This window comes from Sander vitreus, chromosome 18 (genome assembly GCF_031162955.1).
Source record: "Sander vitreus isolate 19-12246 chromosome 18, sanVit1, whole genome shotgun sequence".
Classification (NCBI taxonomy): domain Eukaryota; kingdom Metazoa; phylum Chordata; class Actinopteri; order Perciformes; family Percidae; genus Sander; species Sander vitreus.
Genome location: NC_135872.1, coordinates 13,654,538 through 13,671,330, shown reverse-complemented (window position 1 = coordinate 13,671,330; position 16,793 = coordinate 13,654,538). Strand labels below are relative to the sequence as shown.

Below are 16,793 nucleotides of genomic sequence, written 5' to 3'. Positions count from 1 at the left end.
CTATATTCTCTTTGACAACCAAACAAAGAAAATTAAAGTGCAGTGTCCAGTATACAAGCTACATAGAAGCAAGGTTAATGACCCAAGCAAAACACATTTTCCAGCCCTGACAGTGAAGAATGCTTTATTACTTGCTTTTGAAAAAATAAACTCTTAAAGCAGGTTGCTTTCAAATTTTGTTGTCGCACAGTTCTTCACACAGCATGAAATAGCAGACAGTGGTCAAGCTTTAAAAATAGCTACAGCACACTGTTGGCACCTGGCAAGTCTCCCAAGGCCAGGAACTTATTGAGTTTGAACTCAAAGTCAATGGGACGTTCACAGGGAGGCCTGTAGTTCCCTGTCATTGTTAAGCTCAGGTAGGGAATGAGCGCACAGTTCTCTTCAAACAAAGCCAGCTTCTTTTTGTACTTCTGGCGGGTGTAGTCTGTGCTGTTGTGGTTGAAAGCTGTAAAATATGTTAACATAATCGTTACTGAGTTTAAGCAATTCACATGTGATGTTTATTGTGACCTAGGGCAACATTGCCATCTTGCTTTACCTTTCAGATAGAATGCCACATAGAGGAGTGAAGATCTTTGTATACTGAGGAAAGGATACTTTGGTTTGAGACACCCAACAGCTGTCATGGCCTTGATGACTGATACTGCCACACCCTAAAAAATACATACAACTCAAAACAGGGCAGATGTTGAAGAGGATTCAGAAACATACCTATATCAAATGTTGACATAAAATCTCTGCAGGCAGTTACGGTACAGTTTGTGTGTGTGCGTGCGAGACCTGCTCCAGGTAGCCCAATGTTGGAAGGGAGGTGAGGGGTACAGGTTCACAAAGAGGAGGAACTTTACTGGGCAGCTTCTGGTCCCAGTAGGTTTCAGGAATCCTTGAAAGATAATATATCAGCTCCAACTTTCACTCAATAGCCAAATAAAACTTTATTGAAAGTACTGGGAAGACTTCCAAATACTATGCACGACTGAGTAATCATTGTGAAAAGAAATCTAACTGAAAAACATTTCAGAAATATACAAAGAGATAGCTCCACACCTTAAAAACTTGTCCTGTTTCTGCTTTGTCTCAAGAATGTAGATCCGTTCTCTGTATTCCACTGCATATTCCATCTTTCCTCGAACCAGGGCTTCATACCTGAGGACAAATAATCCTATGACTAGAAAACTATCTAATATGATAAAGAGTTGCAGGTAGTAATAAGACATTTGACACAAATAAAGCCCTTTTGACATGTTCTATTTGTTGGTATGTTGTAGTGTGACATTTGTTTTTGTTTGTTTTTAATAATTACGTGTTTTTCAAAATGCAGTTTCAAAGGTATCTTTATTCTAGTGAATTGGGCCAGGGACCAAAATTGATAAGTATAATAACTTGTAATTTCCCACTGATAAATTAAAATCTCTATTAATCAATTCATTAATTAATAAATGAATGCCAATAATGTATTCAAACAGTGTAGTGAATAGTGTACCTTTGCTTTCCATCCAGATAAGTGACCGGGCAGAAGCCCTTCATCTCAACTTGCTGTGGGAACTTGTTCTTCACCTGGACCTCAGTGAGCTTTCTGGGCAGCAGCTGGGGTTGTGGGAGAGCGTGTGGGCAGCCGGGAGTCACAAACTGATCGGGAGTAGTCAGGAACCGCTGTGGTTGACAGAGCAACATAAAAAAAAAAAATTCTTTCAGTCACAGTTAACAATCTATTTGCATGTTAAATCTGTTATTATAAGTGTAACTAAAAATGTGTGTATATTGTTTATCCTGCATGCTTTCATAGTATCATACATAAATGAAATCCACTGGGTAGTTACAGAAATCGTGCACAGAATTTGAAAAGGAGAACATCTCCTTAATTTGGCTCGAATGCTTTTCCATACTCATTTGTGCATTTAACCATCTGTGTGCTCCAGTACACTGACCTCTAAATGGTCTTCGCCACACATCTTATAATAGTGTCCCCTGTACTCAGCTGCATGAGTTAAGGCTGCACTTTCTGAGCAGTCCACCAGGTGGAGATGTAGAGCCAGGCAGACAGGGCAGTACTGTCCAAACTCTCCAAGCCGATACTGCAGTTCCTTGGGTGTGATACACATTCTGTTGATGCATGCTGCTTGCCCTGCAAAATGAAAAAGCATGGGGTTGAACTAATGTCATCTTAAGATGACGAGTAAGGCAAGTTTTCAATGAATACAGTATTTGGCATGTTTTACTTTAGTGTAAAAAAAACAAAAAAAACTATCTGAGCTGATGTCTGGAAAAGCTTCTAGTACTTACTGTTGCGTGTCCTCTCCAGGTAGCTGTGGATATATTTCATGCTGATGCTGACCTCCTTTATACTGCTGTTCCAGATCCACCATTTGCTTTTCAAGCCATCGAGCAGGATCCAGTTCTGATATTGTTGTTGGAAGTGTTGCCTCACATGCTCCATCTCCTGCTTGTAACAAGAGTTACGAATGTGGAGGATCTCTGAGCTGCTGTGCATCAGGTGAGGCCTGCGGTAGGAGGAGGGGGGGGCAGGACACATTTTATTACATTAACTTTGACAGTTTGTGATTTTAAACAGCTCTCAGACTTGTGATATGATGTGTATGTATAGTTGCTATCGATGTGTGTTCTCTCACTTGTTGGGCTTCATCTTGTCCAGGAGACCTCTGGTCAGCACCTCCACTGTGGCCAGCTCCAGCTCTACTACTATCATGGGGATGATGCTCCGAGACCCCATCAGCTCTGTCTGCTTAAGTGTCTTCGGAAAGCCATCCAACACGTACCTGGGATGACATAATTATTGTCTTCACAAACACCCTCAAGTAGGAATAAGTACAGCATGTGCTGATGTCTTGACAGTCAGGGTAAGAATAGTCTATATCCAAGACGCTCCACTTCCAGGATTGCTCCGTTGCCGCTGGAAATTCCGCCGGATTTCAATCTTTCTGGCCGGATGTCCATTACTTTACGCTTTCTTTGTGTTGGAATTTTAAACTCTGGTGGATTTATGAGGACTATGGTTAACTGCTCCTCAGATCTCTGCAGGGTAAATCAAGACAGCTAGCTAGAATATCTGTCCAATCTGAGTTTTCTGTTGCACGACTGAAACAACTTTTGAACGTACACATGTTCCACCAAAATAATTTAAGTTCCTTCCCAAGGCTATTTTGCAGCGGCACCGTGGCTCTGGCCGGTGCTTCTGAGGATTATGATTGGTTTAAAGAAATGCCAATAAACCAGAGCACGTTTTTCTCCTATCACTGAATGCTGTGTGGACTAGCCAGACCCTCCTCCGCAGCGCTGTAGGGGAAGGTCTGGCAAAGCGAGACTAGAATAAGAAAAAAGTCTTTGTCTTGAAACAAAAAAAGCAAAAAAGTTATTTCAAAGAAAAGTTAGGATATTATCAAGCCTTGAGTTTTAATAACTCTATACGGAACACACACACACCCCAGCTTACCCTCGAGTGCCACAGATCGAGCTCATGAGTGCCACCTCCAGACACTGAATGGCCAGTTCATCAGGTACAACGAGTCCCTGGGAGAGATGCTTTTTCATCTGGACAGCCAGATCAGTGTGCTCATGATTGTTAAGCACCATACGCATAGCACCGCCAATGGACAGACAGGCCAAGCCATATTTCTGAGCAAACATCTGTGCCACTGGAGAGTTAAAGCAAAGTGAGAGAAATGCAGAATGTGACTAATAGAAAGAAGAGAGAGATAATCGTTGGAGAAAGTGTAAAAAAAAAAAAAAGATTTTGAAAGGATTATTTTCCAGCTGTCTTGAGTCTTACCAGTGGTTTTTCCAGATTTGGGTGGTCCAACAACAGCTATTTTAACAGGAAGGGACGGGGTGGGCTTTGGCTGCCTAAGGTACTTCAAGGGGTTCAGCATAAATGTGTTACGGTTCTCCTTAGTTACAAAAAAGTAGATAAACTGATGGAAGATTAGGGGATATGTGGTATTGAGGGGCCACTGCAGAGGCTGGATCAAATCTCTCTCTTTGTAGTGCTGTAGAAGGGGGACATTTCACAGAGTTCTGCTGATTAACATGTCGGCACAAAAGAGTAAAGGTGTACTAGTAATTGGTAATTTATAATACAAATCGCGGCCTCATCCCACAGATGCTAAAAAAGACACCGTGGCCATTCCTAAATGACGCCTACCTTTATGGGGTCCCAGCAGCCAAAGGCACTGTGGAACTTATAAGAGGAGAGCAGCAGCTTATGTGCCAGGCTGTATGAGATGGGTTGGCATTGTTGGAAGAGTGACTCCCTGTTGGTCAGCAGGGGCTGGACTTTCTGGAGCAGCTTCTGCTGAACAATCCGGAGCTTGCGAGATGCACTGATTGACACTTTGGGTATGTTTAGTTCACTCAGGAGCTCCTGATGATAGAACAGCACAAAGCAGAATTTATGAGCATTAGTAAAGTACAATATGTAAACATACATTATGCAGAGCACATAAAGTCAATATTAGGTTTATCTTAGGACCAACTTGTGTCTCTGTAAAGTCAAAGGATGTCAGAATGTAAAATGTTTGTAAGTATCTATCAGAGTCATAACGTCTAATGATGATAATTTGTTTCAAGTATTACCTTGTTTGTTATGGCTTAGACTATTGTAGTGAATTGTATATAGATTATATTACTCTCCTGACTGTCCTTGAAGCAAATATTTAATAATAGCAGAAATGGGTGAGGGAAGCAAATACGTATGTCTGGCTAGTTAATTGCCTTCATTGGGTTTTGTGTCTTTGTACCATAACAGTAACAAGGCTGTTTTCATCTGTCACATAACGCTCTGCTATCTCCATCTCCAGCCTCTCAGACGCCGTCGCCTCATTCTCTTTATTCTCCATGTCTTTGTCATCCTCTTCTAAAGGAAACTCTTCCTCCAGCATGGCCTCTATCTCTTCCTCTATGTTGCCTGCAGTTTCATCCTCTTCATCATCTTCTTCATCCTCACGATATCTGAGCTGATGAGTTGGAGATAGGAGGAAGAGGCGTTAAGCAGTGATGGAGAGGGAATGACGATGTGGTTATAATGAGTTTGCTTACTTTGTTTTTGGCTGCCTTCGTGAGTTCAGCCCTTCTCTCAGCAATGTTGTTCTCCTGTACCAAAGAGATAGCTGTACTCACACAATCTATAGATATTGTAAGGACATTGTCAGAACTGTTTAACTTATTTTATTATTTTATTTTACATTCTATTTTTATCTTTATTAATACATACTGTGTGTATATGTTTATACTTATATTGTTTATATTCTTTTTATCCTTCTTATATTTAGAGTATGTGTGACATGCACCTAGCCTGACAAGTCAGACCGAACATCAAGATGTTGGGTCTGGGAACTCCCCATTGGCAGGGCTCAATCCGAGGGGCGGAATAAACGGTTGTCTTTCAAATTCCCACTGCACGCAATAGGATAGCGCTACAACCAACCAGAGCAACGCTAGTTGATAGATTAAACTTTTGCCGTATCCGGTCGGCAAAACTCCGAACACATCTTCCTTTTTTAAGAATGACTTCAGTGCCGTTCTTTGTTCTTTTCTCAAAGAAAAGCTTAACTCCAAGTCTTCCAGAAGACCGCTGTTCCCAACAGCAGCAGCCATAAGCCCGCCCACCGACTCTATACATGATGTGATTGGCCTGACTAGAGTTTGGTTTTTCCCAGCTTGCAAGCCAACGGAGAGTGCCTAGACCCCACTGGCTGCACATTAAATTTGCTGCCGCTAGGGTGCGTCTAGATTTCTAGGCTAACATGCACCAACAACACCATGACAAATTCCTTGTATGTGTAAAAAACACACTTGGCAATAAAGCCCTTTCTGATTCTGATTCTGAATCTGAATACAATTAGTAGAGAAGTGATTCTACCAAGTTGTCACTTGCTTACCCGGTTCTGCTTACGTAGATCATAAAGGAGGTTTAGCTGTGCTTCACGGTGGTTGTGGCGCTCACGCCACTTATCCAGGTATGTTGGCAACAGACGCTTTTGAACATCTGTGACATCCACCACCAAATTTACCACAACATCAGGGAAAAGCTGTTGCTGCAAAATGTACTGCACCTCATCGGGATTTTGAGGGAAGCCCTCCAAAATAAAACCTGTAGACCTACAAGGTGGAGAATGTTAGGGTTAACAAATACATTGTGTTGTCAGGTGGACAAAAAAAACACTACATGTAGGCAATGTACATAAATACACAGAGGAAAAAATCCAATAAAAAGACACATACAATGCATATATAATGAATTAAGGTACATAAGGTGTAAAATATAGAAGTGTAAGGATGTGAAAGGTCTGTATGTGATGCCTGGGATTTTTAAGTGAAAGTTAAAGAAGCAGAAAGGGAGCATGAGAGATTAAGAGATGTATAAAGATTTATCAAAGAAAACATTTTTAAATTTGATGAAGTATGCTTATTTGCCCTTGTGTGTGTATGTGTATGTGTATGTGTGTGTGTGTGCGCACAACTACATGTATGGTTCCTGATTCCAGTATGGTGCGATAACCATATCCAGGATCTCTGGGGTAAGTGGATCTCCGTCAGACAGGTATGCTTTGATAGCCGTTTCCTCATCAGTCAGGACCACTTCCTGCTGTAGACACAGAGTAGCACATGCACAGTATTTCAGTGTCAAAATATTATAATTCTTTAACATTCTTGTAATTCTTGTCTTTGATCTTGCTACAGAGAGAGTTAATTGAAGCTGACCTCCATGTCATTTGTGTTGTCTGAGTTCTCCTCCATCTCCTCCTCGTCCTCCCCCCTGGCTTCCTCTATCAGAGCCTCCAAGTCCTCAGCAGACTCCTCTGGAGACTCCACCTCATCAGAATAAGGTACTTGCTCCTTTGTCTTGGCCATGATGAGCATTTGAAGTTGCTCCCTGAACTGAATATGGAAAATGCCAAGCTGCTGGGCGAGCCACTCACCCTGAGTGGTCTTGCCTGACCCTCGGGTGCCAAGCAAAAAGATCCGCAGGGCAGGAGGCTTGGACAGAAGAAGATAGAAGAAACTTGTTAGGTATTTTTGCTTTACTTAAAATGACTTTTTCTTTTTTTCTTATGTCAGTTTGTACCTTGAGAGGCCCAGTCTGTGCAACAAAATGTGCAGGGTTTTGAAGGAAAGAGTCCCTGGCTGCTTGGCTCGAGAAATAGAAGGTCTTCTCACGGTACTTGGCTGCAATTTCATCCGTACAGGGCCACAGGACGTTGTGGTTTTTTAAGGCCACAGGGCAGAAATTATGGGTATCGCCTAATACTCTCTTGGTTGTTGCGTCCCCCTGCTGTCATTGAGAGGAAGGAGATGCTGTTAAAGGTTTGTTTATATTTTTAATTGACAACAAAGCAGTAAGACAGGCCTCCATCTTCAGTATCTTATATATAGGATTATAAACTTGTCCTTTATAAAGTAAAAAAAAGATTTGTTTACTGACTTCTTCCTCCTCAGCTGCATCATTGTCACTGCTGCCTTCCTCGGCTCTCTCCAGCTCAGCTAAGGCCTCCATATCCTCCGCCTCCTTGTCCAGGTCTGTTGCTGACAATTCCCAGGACACATACTGAAAGGGTTCTAAAAATCAAGCATGTAAACCAGATTGGATTATTATCAATCATTTAAAAACATTTGTCATAAGTTATTATGAATAATTATTATAGTTATAATAAATGTAATTGAAACCTGACTGTCCATTCCGACCAACATGCGGTTTGTGGTGTTAACAAAATTCAAGACTGGGATTGATACTTCACGAAGGGTTACACTCACTCTCCATGTGAAGGACCATCTGTTTAAGCAGGTCTTCGGGGCTTTTGTCGCCAATCTTCAGTACTGAGTGTGGGACAGTTAAAGCGGACTGCATTTGGTCCCATTCGTACAGAAACTGTTGCAGTTGCAATTTATAGTCATTCATCTCTGGGCCGTCTGGATAACCCAAGTCCCAATGATCAGGTAGTACCACAGCTGGAGCGACACAGAAATGAGAAGGAGATGGCGGTCCAGAGTTTGAGATGGAGGGAAAACGTTAAGTTCAATGCTGCTTTTATGGTGCTTACATACATTATAGTATGTAAATACAGAAAGGTGTGTGGGATTTGAAACAACAGAATGTGATGAAAATGTCTCACCTTCCTTTTTGATGATGGCAGGATGCACGGAGCTGGTGGTGTCAGACTGTTCAGGATTTTCTACAAAGGACATTAATGAATGCTTTAAAAACAGTGTTGGTCAAATTCTACAGGATCAGGGGGCCTTTGTGAATTTAGGCTGACAGTTGGTACCTTCGGTCTCTTCAGCAACTGTCTCTAGATTTGTTTGCAGCTCTGCAGGCTCGGCCTTTACCTCCGTTTCTGGCTCCTTCTGCTTTCTAAAATGGAGAGAAATTAAGCACAAGAACAAAACATAAACAATCAATTCCAGATATAACAACCCATAAAACTTGACAGCATCATTGCATCTCCACTCACAAGACCAGTTTCTCCTTCTCAGATTGTTCGTCCTGCAACCTCTTGCTCACTGCTTCGTCCACGCTCTCCTTGTTCGTCTCATACAATCTCTTCAAAACTGTTCAACACATTTAAGTGCAATGATACATGATCACTGACAGAACTCAAATATAGACTTGACTCTACAGTATATACTCTACATAAAACAACAATTTATTAGCGTTGTTACTGTGTCTCGTACTTTGATTGCTATCACTGTCTTTGAGACAGAAGAGAGTGTCTGGCAGGATTCCAGCTTGCTGTAAGGCTTTCATTTGGGAAAAGTTCTTGGGAAAGTTGTCAAGCACCCAGCCAGTTCTGACATCTGCACCAGTGTCAGCCTCTTCAATCTGTAACATCACAATTATTAAGCAACACCCCTGCAAACTGTTTATAGATGTACTATACATCTAAATGGTGGTTCATTCATTTGGTTTAACTTTCTACTAATCATATTTACTGTATATGATAAACGGCAACATTTATGTTAAATATACTTTTTCTCCAAACACATTCAATACATTTCCAAAAACAGTCACAACAGAAATATAGAAGGAATGCACCTTTTTTTTTTTTTAGAAACTAAAAAGCTTGCAGTGTAAATACAGCTGCCATGTTTCAGATTTTATAACATACCTCTTTTATACGCTTCTCCAGTACCTCAACATACAGGCTGAAGGGAGATGTGCTCTGATGTTTGGCTTCTTCCAGCGCAGTGAGCACCATGGTTTGTACCTCTGGATGATCCTCTGTCACTGAGAACAGCAGAAAACATTTGTACACAAATGCAGTGTATGCTGCCACATAATCTCGACTCACATTGAGCTCCGAAACTCTGGGGACACAACATAGCGTGACCAGACTACCCTTTGTGATGTGTACAGTACGTGTAAAAGATTTTAAAATGGTTAATTTATCCATGTCTGTTTGTCTGCATGTGTGTTTGCGCCAGAGACAGAAAGAATAAAAAGAATGTTTTTACATCTTACCTTCTACAGAATTGGTTTCATCGGATGAAATTAAAATATCAGAACATTAATTCTGTGTATGACAGTATACGTCAAATAATGCTGTATACTACATGGTATTTCAAAGGGCTAATGTGTGATATAACTTATATAATTTATTTGTAGTTTGTAGTTATTAAGCTATGGCACATTGTGTTACAGTTAGCTCAAACGTGATTTAGTTGTCTCTTACAATGCATACAATACAACTGTACAGGTGTAGATAGTGAATATAATTTTTATTTATTGATGGTTTATTTGATAGTGACAGATACAGCATATATAAACTAAAGACGTCCTCGTCATCATCATTATCATCATCATTAACAACTAAACTCAACTTACCTGAATTCTGTCCAACATCCTTCTCCATCTTCATCTTGATTTTCTCTATAGCGACTTGTATTGTCTCCTCTTTGATTTTGTCAAGCCTCTCCTGCTCAACCTTGTCCAGAACTGGCTGCACCAGTACCTCCATATCAAGCACCAATGCATTGTAGTGTTGAGCTAGAAGCTTACATAGAGTGCTCTTCCCTGCCTGTGGAGGTCCAATGACGGAAACTCTGCAAGGGGGCCTGGGCATCGGAGGAAGTAAGTACCGTCGGGGGTTTGTGAAAAACTTCTGGCAGGCCTCCTGAGATGAGAGGATGTACAATTTGTCCTGGAAGCTGCGTAGGGGGTTGAAATGACAGTTGGTTGACATTTTTACCCAGTCTCATTTGAAGCTATTGGATAGATTCCTCACCTGGCCACAGCCTACAAAAGATCACTCACCCTACACATAATTCAGGCTTGCCAGGAATGACCTTGCCCTCCCTCAGAGCAACAGGACAAGTTCGGCCCCAGCGGCTCCTTCTCCATTTAAAGCCGGGAGCCACTGTCCTGGAGGAGGACATGACTCTCATTAGGTCCTCCTGGAAAAGAGATGGACTCAGGATTAAACCACTTTCGATTTAGTGGAGGGAGTATGTTTAAAAAAAATTGTTCTTGCATCAGCCTTACCTTTGTGTTAATAGTTTAAATGTATGGTGTTTTGAATACTGTTTTTTTTGTAAATAAAATATGAATAAGGTCAATAATGGCAGACCGTGTCAATGTCTTCTGGCAATTCTTCCTCATCAGTCTGGTGGAGGAGGACTGGAACGGAGACACGCTTTATTGCCATGGATCCAAGACGGGACATTACAGACTAGAGACAAAACAATCAACAAAATAAAGTCAGCCCACAGAATACATAGGTGGTTGAACATGAACATGAACATGAACGTGCACACGCACACGCACGCACACACACACACACACACACACACACACACACACACACACACACACACACATAGCACTGCTAATATGTTTTTAATTTGCAGGCAATGTTAGTCTGGTGCTGGTGTGAGCAGCACCAGACTAACATTGCCTGCAAATTAAAAACATATTATGGTGACAAAATCTATTCAACAGCATATTGTATGCAACATTTTAATGTTTATTATCTTGTTTGTAAGACTGTAGCATGTATTTCCTGCAGACGGTTCATTTATCCCTAGTGTACCAAATGCAGCTCTTCAGGTGTGTTGTTTCCGTCCAACTCCAACAGGTAGAGGGGGTTGTGTTCTGTCATGTAGTCCTGAAAAAATATTACTTTTGTCAAGGGGGAAATTAATTGAACCCATCTGACATAATTTAGAACATCATATTAACGTGGATCTTTAGATCAGGCTGTGTTAGTCAGACCTTCTCGTTATCAGCAGTTACAGTGTATCTCAGATGAGGTCTTATGATATGGCTTTTTAAATAAAGGTCAAACCTTTACACAAACGCAATATCTCTGACTGCACTCTGGCGTGTAAGAAAAATCAACGTGATTGCCCCATCAAAGCTGTTTGAAATGTATCATGTGGCTGTACATGATCCAAAGACAAAACATGTAATTTATATTGTGTAAGAAATGGATGACTTCATTTCAAATGATTAGCCCAACTAACAGCTGCATTATGTGTAGGGAGTGACACGTTTATAAGCCCTGGGTAACTCACCTCCAGTGGTCTGAGCATGGTATTCTTGTACATGGTGAGTCTAGGAAAAGCATTTCTGGCCAAGTTTTCTGGTGTCCACACCATCTGGTCAATAATATCTTGTTGGAGTTCTTCTCCCCCAGCCTGCAAGAAAAGAAAAACAAAATCAATTAACTAAATTGAAATTGAATGAAAAAAGTCCAAATAATACAACATAATGAAATTGGGGAATGCAGGAAATAATAATAATAATAATAATCATCATCATCATCATCATCATCATCATCATATTATTCAAAACCAAATTACTCTAACACCAAAGACAGGAAAGGTTAAAACCAGTGGCAAGAGGTGTTTTCTCTCAACCTTACCTGCTCCTCCTCATCCTCATCCTCCACTTCCTGGTCCTTGTTCTCCTTCTTCTTGTTATACACCTCCTCACGCTTCCACTGATCCCTGTTGTACAGCTGCCCTGTCTCTGGGTGCTGCTTCAGACCTGACAGCCGGTGGACCAGGTCCTTGTCTGCACACTGGTGGAAGATGGAAGTGTTGAGTTCTCAGATGTATAAACCTTTGTCAGAATATGAACTTTCAACTTCCAAATACTTCCAATACTAAAATAAAAGATATTGCTTGAATTAATTGCTGCTTGATGACATGCACAACTCTAAATAGAGGGCATGTGGATAACCTTGATGTTGATGATGAAATCAGGTGTTAGTTTGAAGTTTTTGATCAGCTCAAGCTGCTCATGCATCTTCAGACACTCTTCTGACAGGAACGGTAGGCAGCTCAGTACATACCCTGCATTACAACACATGTGTTATCAAGTGCAAGCAGTGGCTTGCTCACATAGTGGTGTTTTGAATGATAATTACAATTTACCGTAGTGCTCCACATGGTGTGAGTTAAGCCTGGCAAGAATCAGCTGGAGCACCATTTCTTCTGGTATACTTCTTCCCTCAGATAAGATATTCAAGATCTAAAATGGTCAGAGCAATTCATACACCATAAAAAAGATGCATACATATGTATGGAAAACACATGACATAAAAGGGACAGTTAACCTTTCTGTCCTATGACACATGTAATTATACTCACCTCTACACCTTGCTTTGTTTTATTTTTAATATGTGTGTTGAGCAGATCTGTATCTGAAATATTATAAAAGATGATAAATATATATCTGAATTATGTTGGTACAATGACCAGAAATACAACAAAATGAACTTACCATCAATTAAGATACACTTCCAGGACTCTGCAATGTTTTTGGCCAAGGTGGATTTGCCAACACCCTGTCACAAAAAATGCCATGTCATTGGGTTATATGACATGGAACATAGAAGAAAATAAATGCCAGTGTTTTGATGTTATGTGGTTCAATTGTTGTTTACATGCAGCTGTGTTCTCTTAAAGCTTCACCTTCACCTACCCGAGGAAGACCATATGGATGTGTGTGTGTGTGTGTGTGTGTGTGTAGATACCTTGTATCCATTTCTGATTGTGTCTTATTATGCGCATGTGTGTGTGTGTGTGTGTGTGTGTGTGTGTGTGTGTGTGTGTGTGTGTGTGTGTGTGTGTGTGTGTGTGTGTGTGTGTGTGTGTGTGTGTGTGTGTGTGTGTGTGTGTATGTATGTTTACCGGTCTTCCAACTATAATGAAGCAGGTGGGTTTGGCAAGAAGACTCTCTCTCTCAGCATCATCTTCTATTAGGTTGTCCACGAACCGGTCCACTTAAGCGTATATTACATATCAATGAACAGAGAGAATCAAAAGTCATACACAGAGGGTATCAAACTGTCAGTTGCTTGTAACGTTAACGTTAATCTGACGATTTACCTATTCGGCCGTTTCTTATAAAACTGCCGATATAAAAGTTGACTAGCTAAGTAACGTTAATTTCTGTCATATTTCAACGGAAATGTTCTTACCGTTAGTTTGGGTCATTCTTATATCCTTTCCCCCCCTATCTTTTCCCCGTTTAAACTGTTATCATCGTTTGTTAACTAGGATAACACGTAACCTAACGTTAGCTATCCAAGGTTACCAGTCACCGTATACTGTCACCATAGCAACTCACAAACAAAGGGGGGTAGTTTTACCAAAGCCCGTCCCTTATTAGAAATTCTTTGGTTTTACTTATGGCTCGAAAGATAGAATCCGCGTTATAAGAGCATAGACTGTATAAGGTTAAGAGGTGTGTGTATTCTCCATAGACTGTTAATATTAATATACTAATATACAGTCTATGGTATTCTCAAGTACAGAGTAGGCTACACTACATTAGAGATTTAGACTTGGTATTGAATTGTCTTGCACTTTCTGTGAACAAGCTAGAAGAAAAAACAATCTGTCATCTGTTTTATCACTGTAACATTATAGCACACGGTTGATGCTTAAGGAAAACTGGGCAAACACTTCACTTTCAGAATAAAGACAGTCTCATATGTTTTGAAAGTAATGAGAGAAAAAGATGGATTAGATTTTTTTTGTACAGTTCATTTTATTATTGGGGAAATTCCACATTCACAAGAAGAAATGGGCAGACTACAGACTACATACTGTAGAAACCTTAAAAATAAGAAGGTAATTAAGATGTGTTTGATACATTTCGTATGGCTGGGATTTATGTGTACATACTGTTGATAGTTTTGTGTTCTTTAAATAAAGAAAATATAATAATATATAATAATATATATATATATATATATATATATATATATATATATATATATATATATATATATATATATATATATATTAAACAAAGCTTAGCTACAGTTTATGGTGTAAAGACGCAAAGGCAAAAACTTGCGTTTATTATTAATCGCATTTTCAGCCCTTTGAGATTTGGACTCTGTGAGCCACCGTATCAGTTGACATGAGCGTTTTCATGACAGTCACCTGACTAAAACAAAGTCATGTTGCAGTTAGTGCTAGCCGTAAATACTTGTGCAAGCTACATACACAATTAATGAATTAAAAACGTTCAAAGAAGTTATTTAGACTACCAGAGGGGATGCATTATTTCGTATTATTCTATGTGGGGCTGATTTGTGGCTAACCCAGCTAGCTAGCAAATGGTGAGTAACGCTACTTAGCTAACGTTAGGCGAAAATAAGATGCACACAGTAGCTAGCAGTATCAGGTTTAACTTTTGTTTATACCTTATCTCTTTTGTATTTTATGATGTGAAGTAATGGTTTTCACAATGCGTTACGTTCGTTTTGCAGCTCTTCAGTTGTCTCTTCTGGATTGTTTGGAGAATACAGGGATAAAAATGCCTCAGTCAGCGGCTATCATCAGTGGGATCCAGAGGATGGTTTTGTATGAAACCAGAGCCGTAAGTCCGTCATGACCTTTATGCTGTTAGTATCACTGTTTATAGGTTCCACCTGCAAGTAGCCAACAACATCTTTTTAAATTACATCACATTTCCATCATGTTAAAGTTACTTTTTGGTTCTCCTGATGCTTCCTGGGGAAATATTAGTACATACAAAGAGTGGCTTTTAAAAACAGGATGAGAAAGAAGGTTATTTTAATGCTTTTATTAATCAAAGGACAGTTACCTGAGTAGGCCTCTTCTTTATCTGCAGCAACATGCTTTATATTCATACAGGTTCACACTTTTCTAACTACCTAACCCCAGTTTGTGCCTCTAATGATAATACATGAGTGGCACAAACTGGGGCTAGGAACTACCCAGCACAACCACAGTCGTTCCCAGCTCTGATGGCGGTACCTTGCTAACCACACTGTGGCACAATTATTTATTCAGGACAGGCAATATTCAGGACATTCGGATGTTTAACAAGCTGACATTCACAAGCCCATCTCTAACATCCCAAATCCATCACTTGTTATAAGGATTTATCGCTTCTGCTGAAATGTAGACTCTAGTGATGGATTTCCTAATCTCACTGATGTATAAAAGCCACGCTTAATCTATGATTTTTAATATTAAAAACTTCCCAGACATAACGTGAATGGGAAGAAGGATGTAGAGCTCCTGTAGGATTGTGATTACCAGCCAGAAAACACTAGATGGCAGCAAAAGATTGTTTGTGATGATTTGCTGCTCATATACCCCAGTTTACTTTGATATACCATGACCTCCATTGTGTCAATTATAGGGTCTAGAGTTTATGGGGGGAAAAAACAAACTAATCATTCTGACTGTCAAGACTCTAGACAGTTGGAATGATTACATTTTGCCAGACAAAATGCTAATATTAGTTTAGTTTTGATTAGGTTTGTACATATTTGGTATAAATATGTGCTCTTTACAGACATGTTCTTGTGTATCCTTTTTTCCTATTTTCCTATTTGTGTGTTGTTGTTTTTTACCAATCCAATTTTTTTTCCCCAACGACTTAAAATGACGTGTTAAAATAAAGGTGTTCTACAACAGTGATTGATGGCTGATCAATAGTCACACACATTTACACGGTAATGCAGGAAAAACATTTGTCACAGTTGAGCTATCATAATTTGTTATTGAACATCTGTCAGCCCATTGTACTGAACAGTGGATGAGTTGACCGTCCAACTGTTGTGGACAAAGAGGCCTCCATTGGACATTGTGGAACAGGACACAATGTCTCTAATGGTTGTGGACTGTCCTGATACATGATGTTACAATCTAATGTTCTTTAGTAGACAGAAAATCTTAAGCCATCTTGCAACCCAGTGTGAGGAAAAATAATGACTTTGAAGAGAAAGTCATACAAGAAAGACTAATCTTAACAACGAAGATATTAGAAAATGTACTCTAGACCAGATGTTCAACAGGGGGTCCTCAGAGTCAACGTAGGGGGGACTCCAAATTATTGTTAATTTTTGAAAGTTTTTTTTCAAAAATTAAAAATCAATCCAGCATATTATTAGCAAATATAAATCCCCACTGCTTACTGGCCTATAGGTAAGGTAGTCACTAAGGCCATCCACAGATACAGGTAATCCTAAGGATTCACTGTGCCATATGTATGTTTAACATGAAAACATTATTTATAAAATCATGGCAAAATGATTAGGCTATTGGAATAGCTTAGTATTCTGTGCAAAAAAGGTATAAAGGCTTAAGGCCGCCCTACAAGTTATTGTAGGCCCAGTTTATTATGCAACTTCATTTTATACAATATATGTATTCTGGGGTCCCTGCTCTGTCTCTCTTTCAGTTAAGGGGTCCTTGGCTTAAAAAACATTGAAGACCTCTGCTCTAGACTATAGCTACTCTAATTCCAGTGTACAGTATATTCTCATACAATTACATGATACATATCT

At 39.9% G+C, this 16,793-nt stretch overlaps 2 protein-coding genes across 3 annotated transcripts in view; one reads left to right on the top strand and one right to left on the bottom strand.

Annotated features, from left to right (window-relative positions):
* Window positions 1-239: 239 nt before the first annotated feature.
* Window positions 240-13,455, bottom strand: ak9 (adenylate kinase 9). Its single transcript, XM_078275168.1, has 35 exons — window positions 13,440-13,455; window positions 13,150-13,241; window positions 12,740-12,803; window positions 12,607-12,659; window positions 12,391-12,487; window positions 12,197-12,309; window positions 11,877-12,035; window positions 11,527-11,649; window positions 11,043-11,117; window positions 10,581-10,682; window positions 10,268-10,407; window positions 9,839-10,161; window positions 9,123-9,241; window positions 8,689-8,836; window positions 8,469-8,565; window positions 8,283-8,368; window positions 7,771-7,965; window positions 7,442-7,575; window positions 7,085-7,291; window positions 6,721-6,996; window positions 6,483-6,604; window positions 5,898-6,117; window positions 5,056-5,109; window positions 4,758-4,973; window positions 4,163-4,381; window positions 3,791-4,007; window positions 3,455-3,656; window positions 2,634-2,780; window positions 2,287-2,504; window positions 1,932-2,128; window positions 1,487-1,656; window positions 1,051-1,149; window positions 784-886; window positions 542-656; window positions 240-448 (listed from the first exon to the last, which is right to left on the bottom strand). Exons 1-35 carry the CDS (start codon window positions 13,453-13,455, stop codon window positions 240-242), a joined length of 5,127 nt encoding a protein of 1,708 aa, XP_078131294.1.
* A 922-nt stretch (window positions 13,456-14,377) lies between these two features.
* Window positions 14,378-16,793, top strand: part of fig4a (FIG4 phosphoinositide 5-phosphatase a) — a 56,065-nt gene continuing 53,649 nt past the window's right edge. Inside the window, exons 1-2 of one of the 2 annotated variants that reach the window (XM_078274269.1) lie at window positions 14,378-14,591; window positions 14,742-14,851. In XM_078274269.1, the coding sequence (XP_078130395.1) occupies window positions 14,789-14,851 (63 nt within the window). In that variant the 5' untranslated portion in view covers window positions 14,378-14,591; window positions 14,742-14,788. The remainder of the gene's footprint in view (window positions 14,592-14,741; window positions 14,852-16,793) is intronic. The other variant, XM_078274270.1, reaches the window with a different exon arrangement.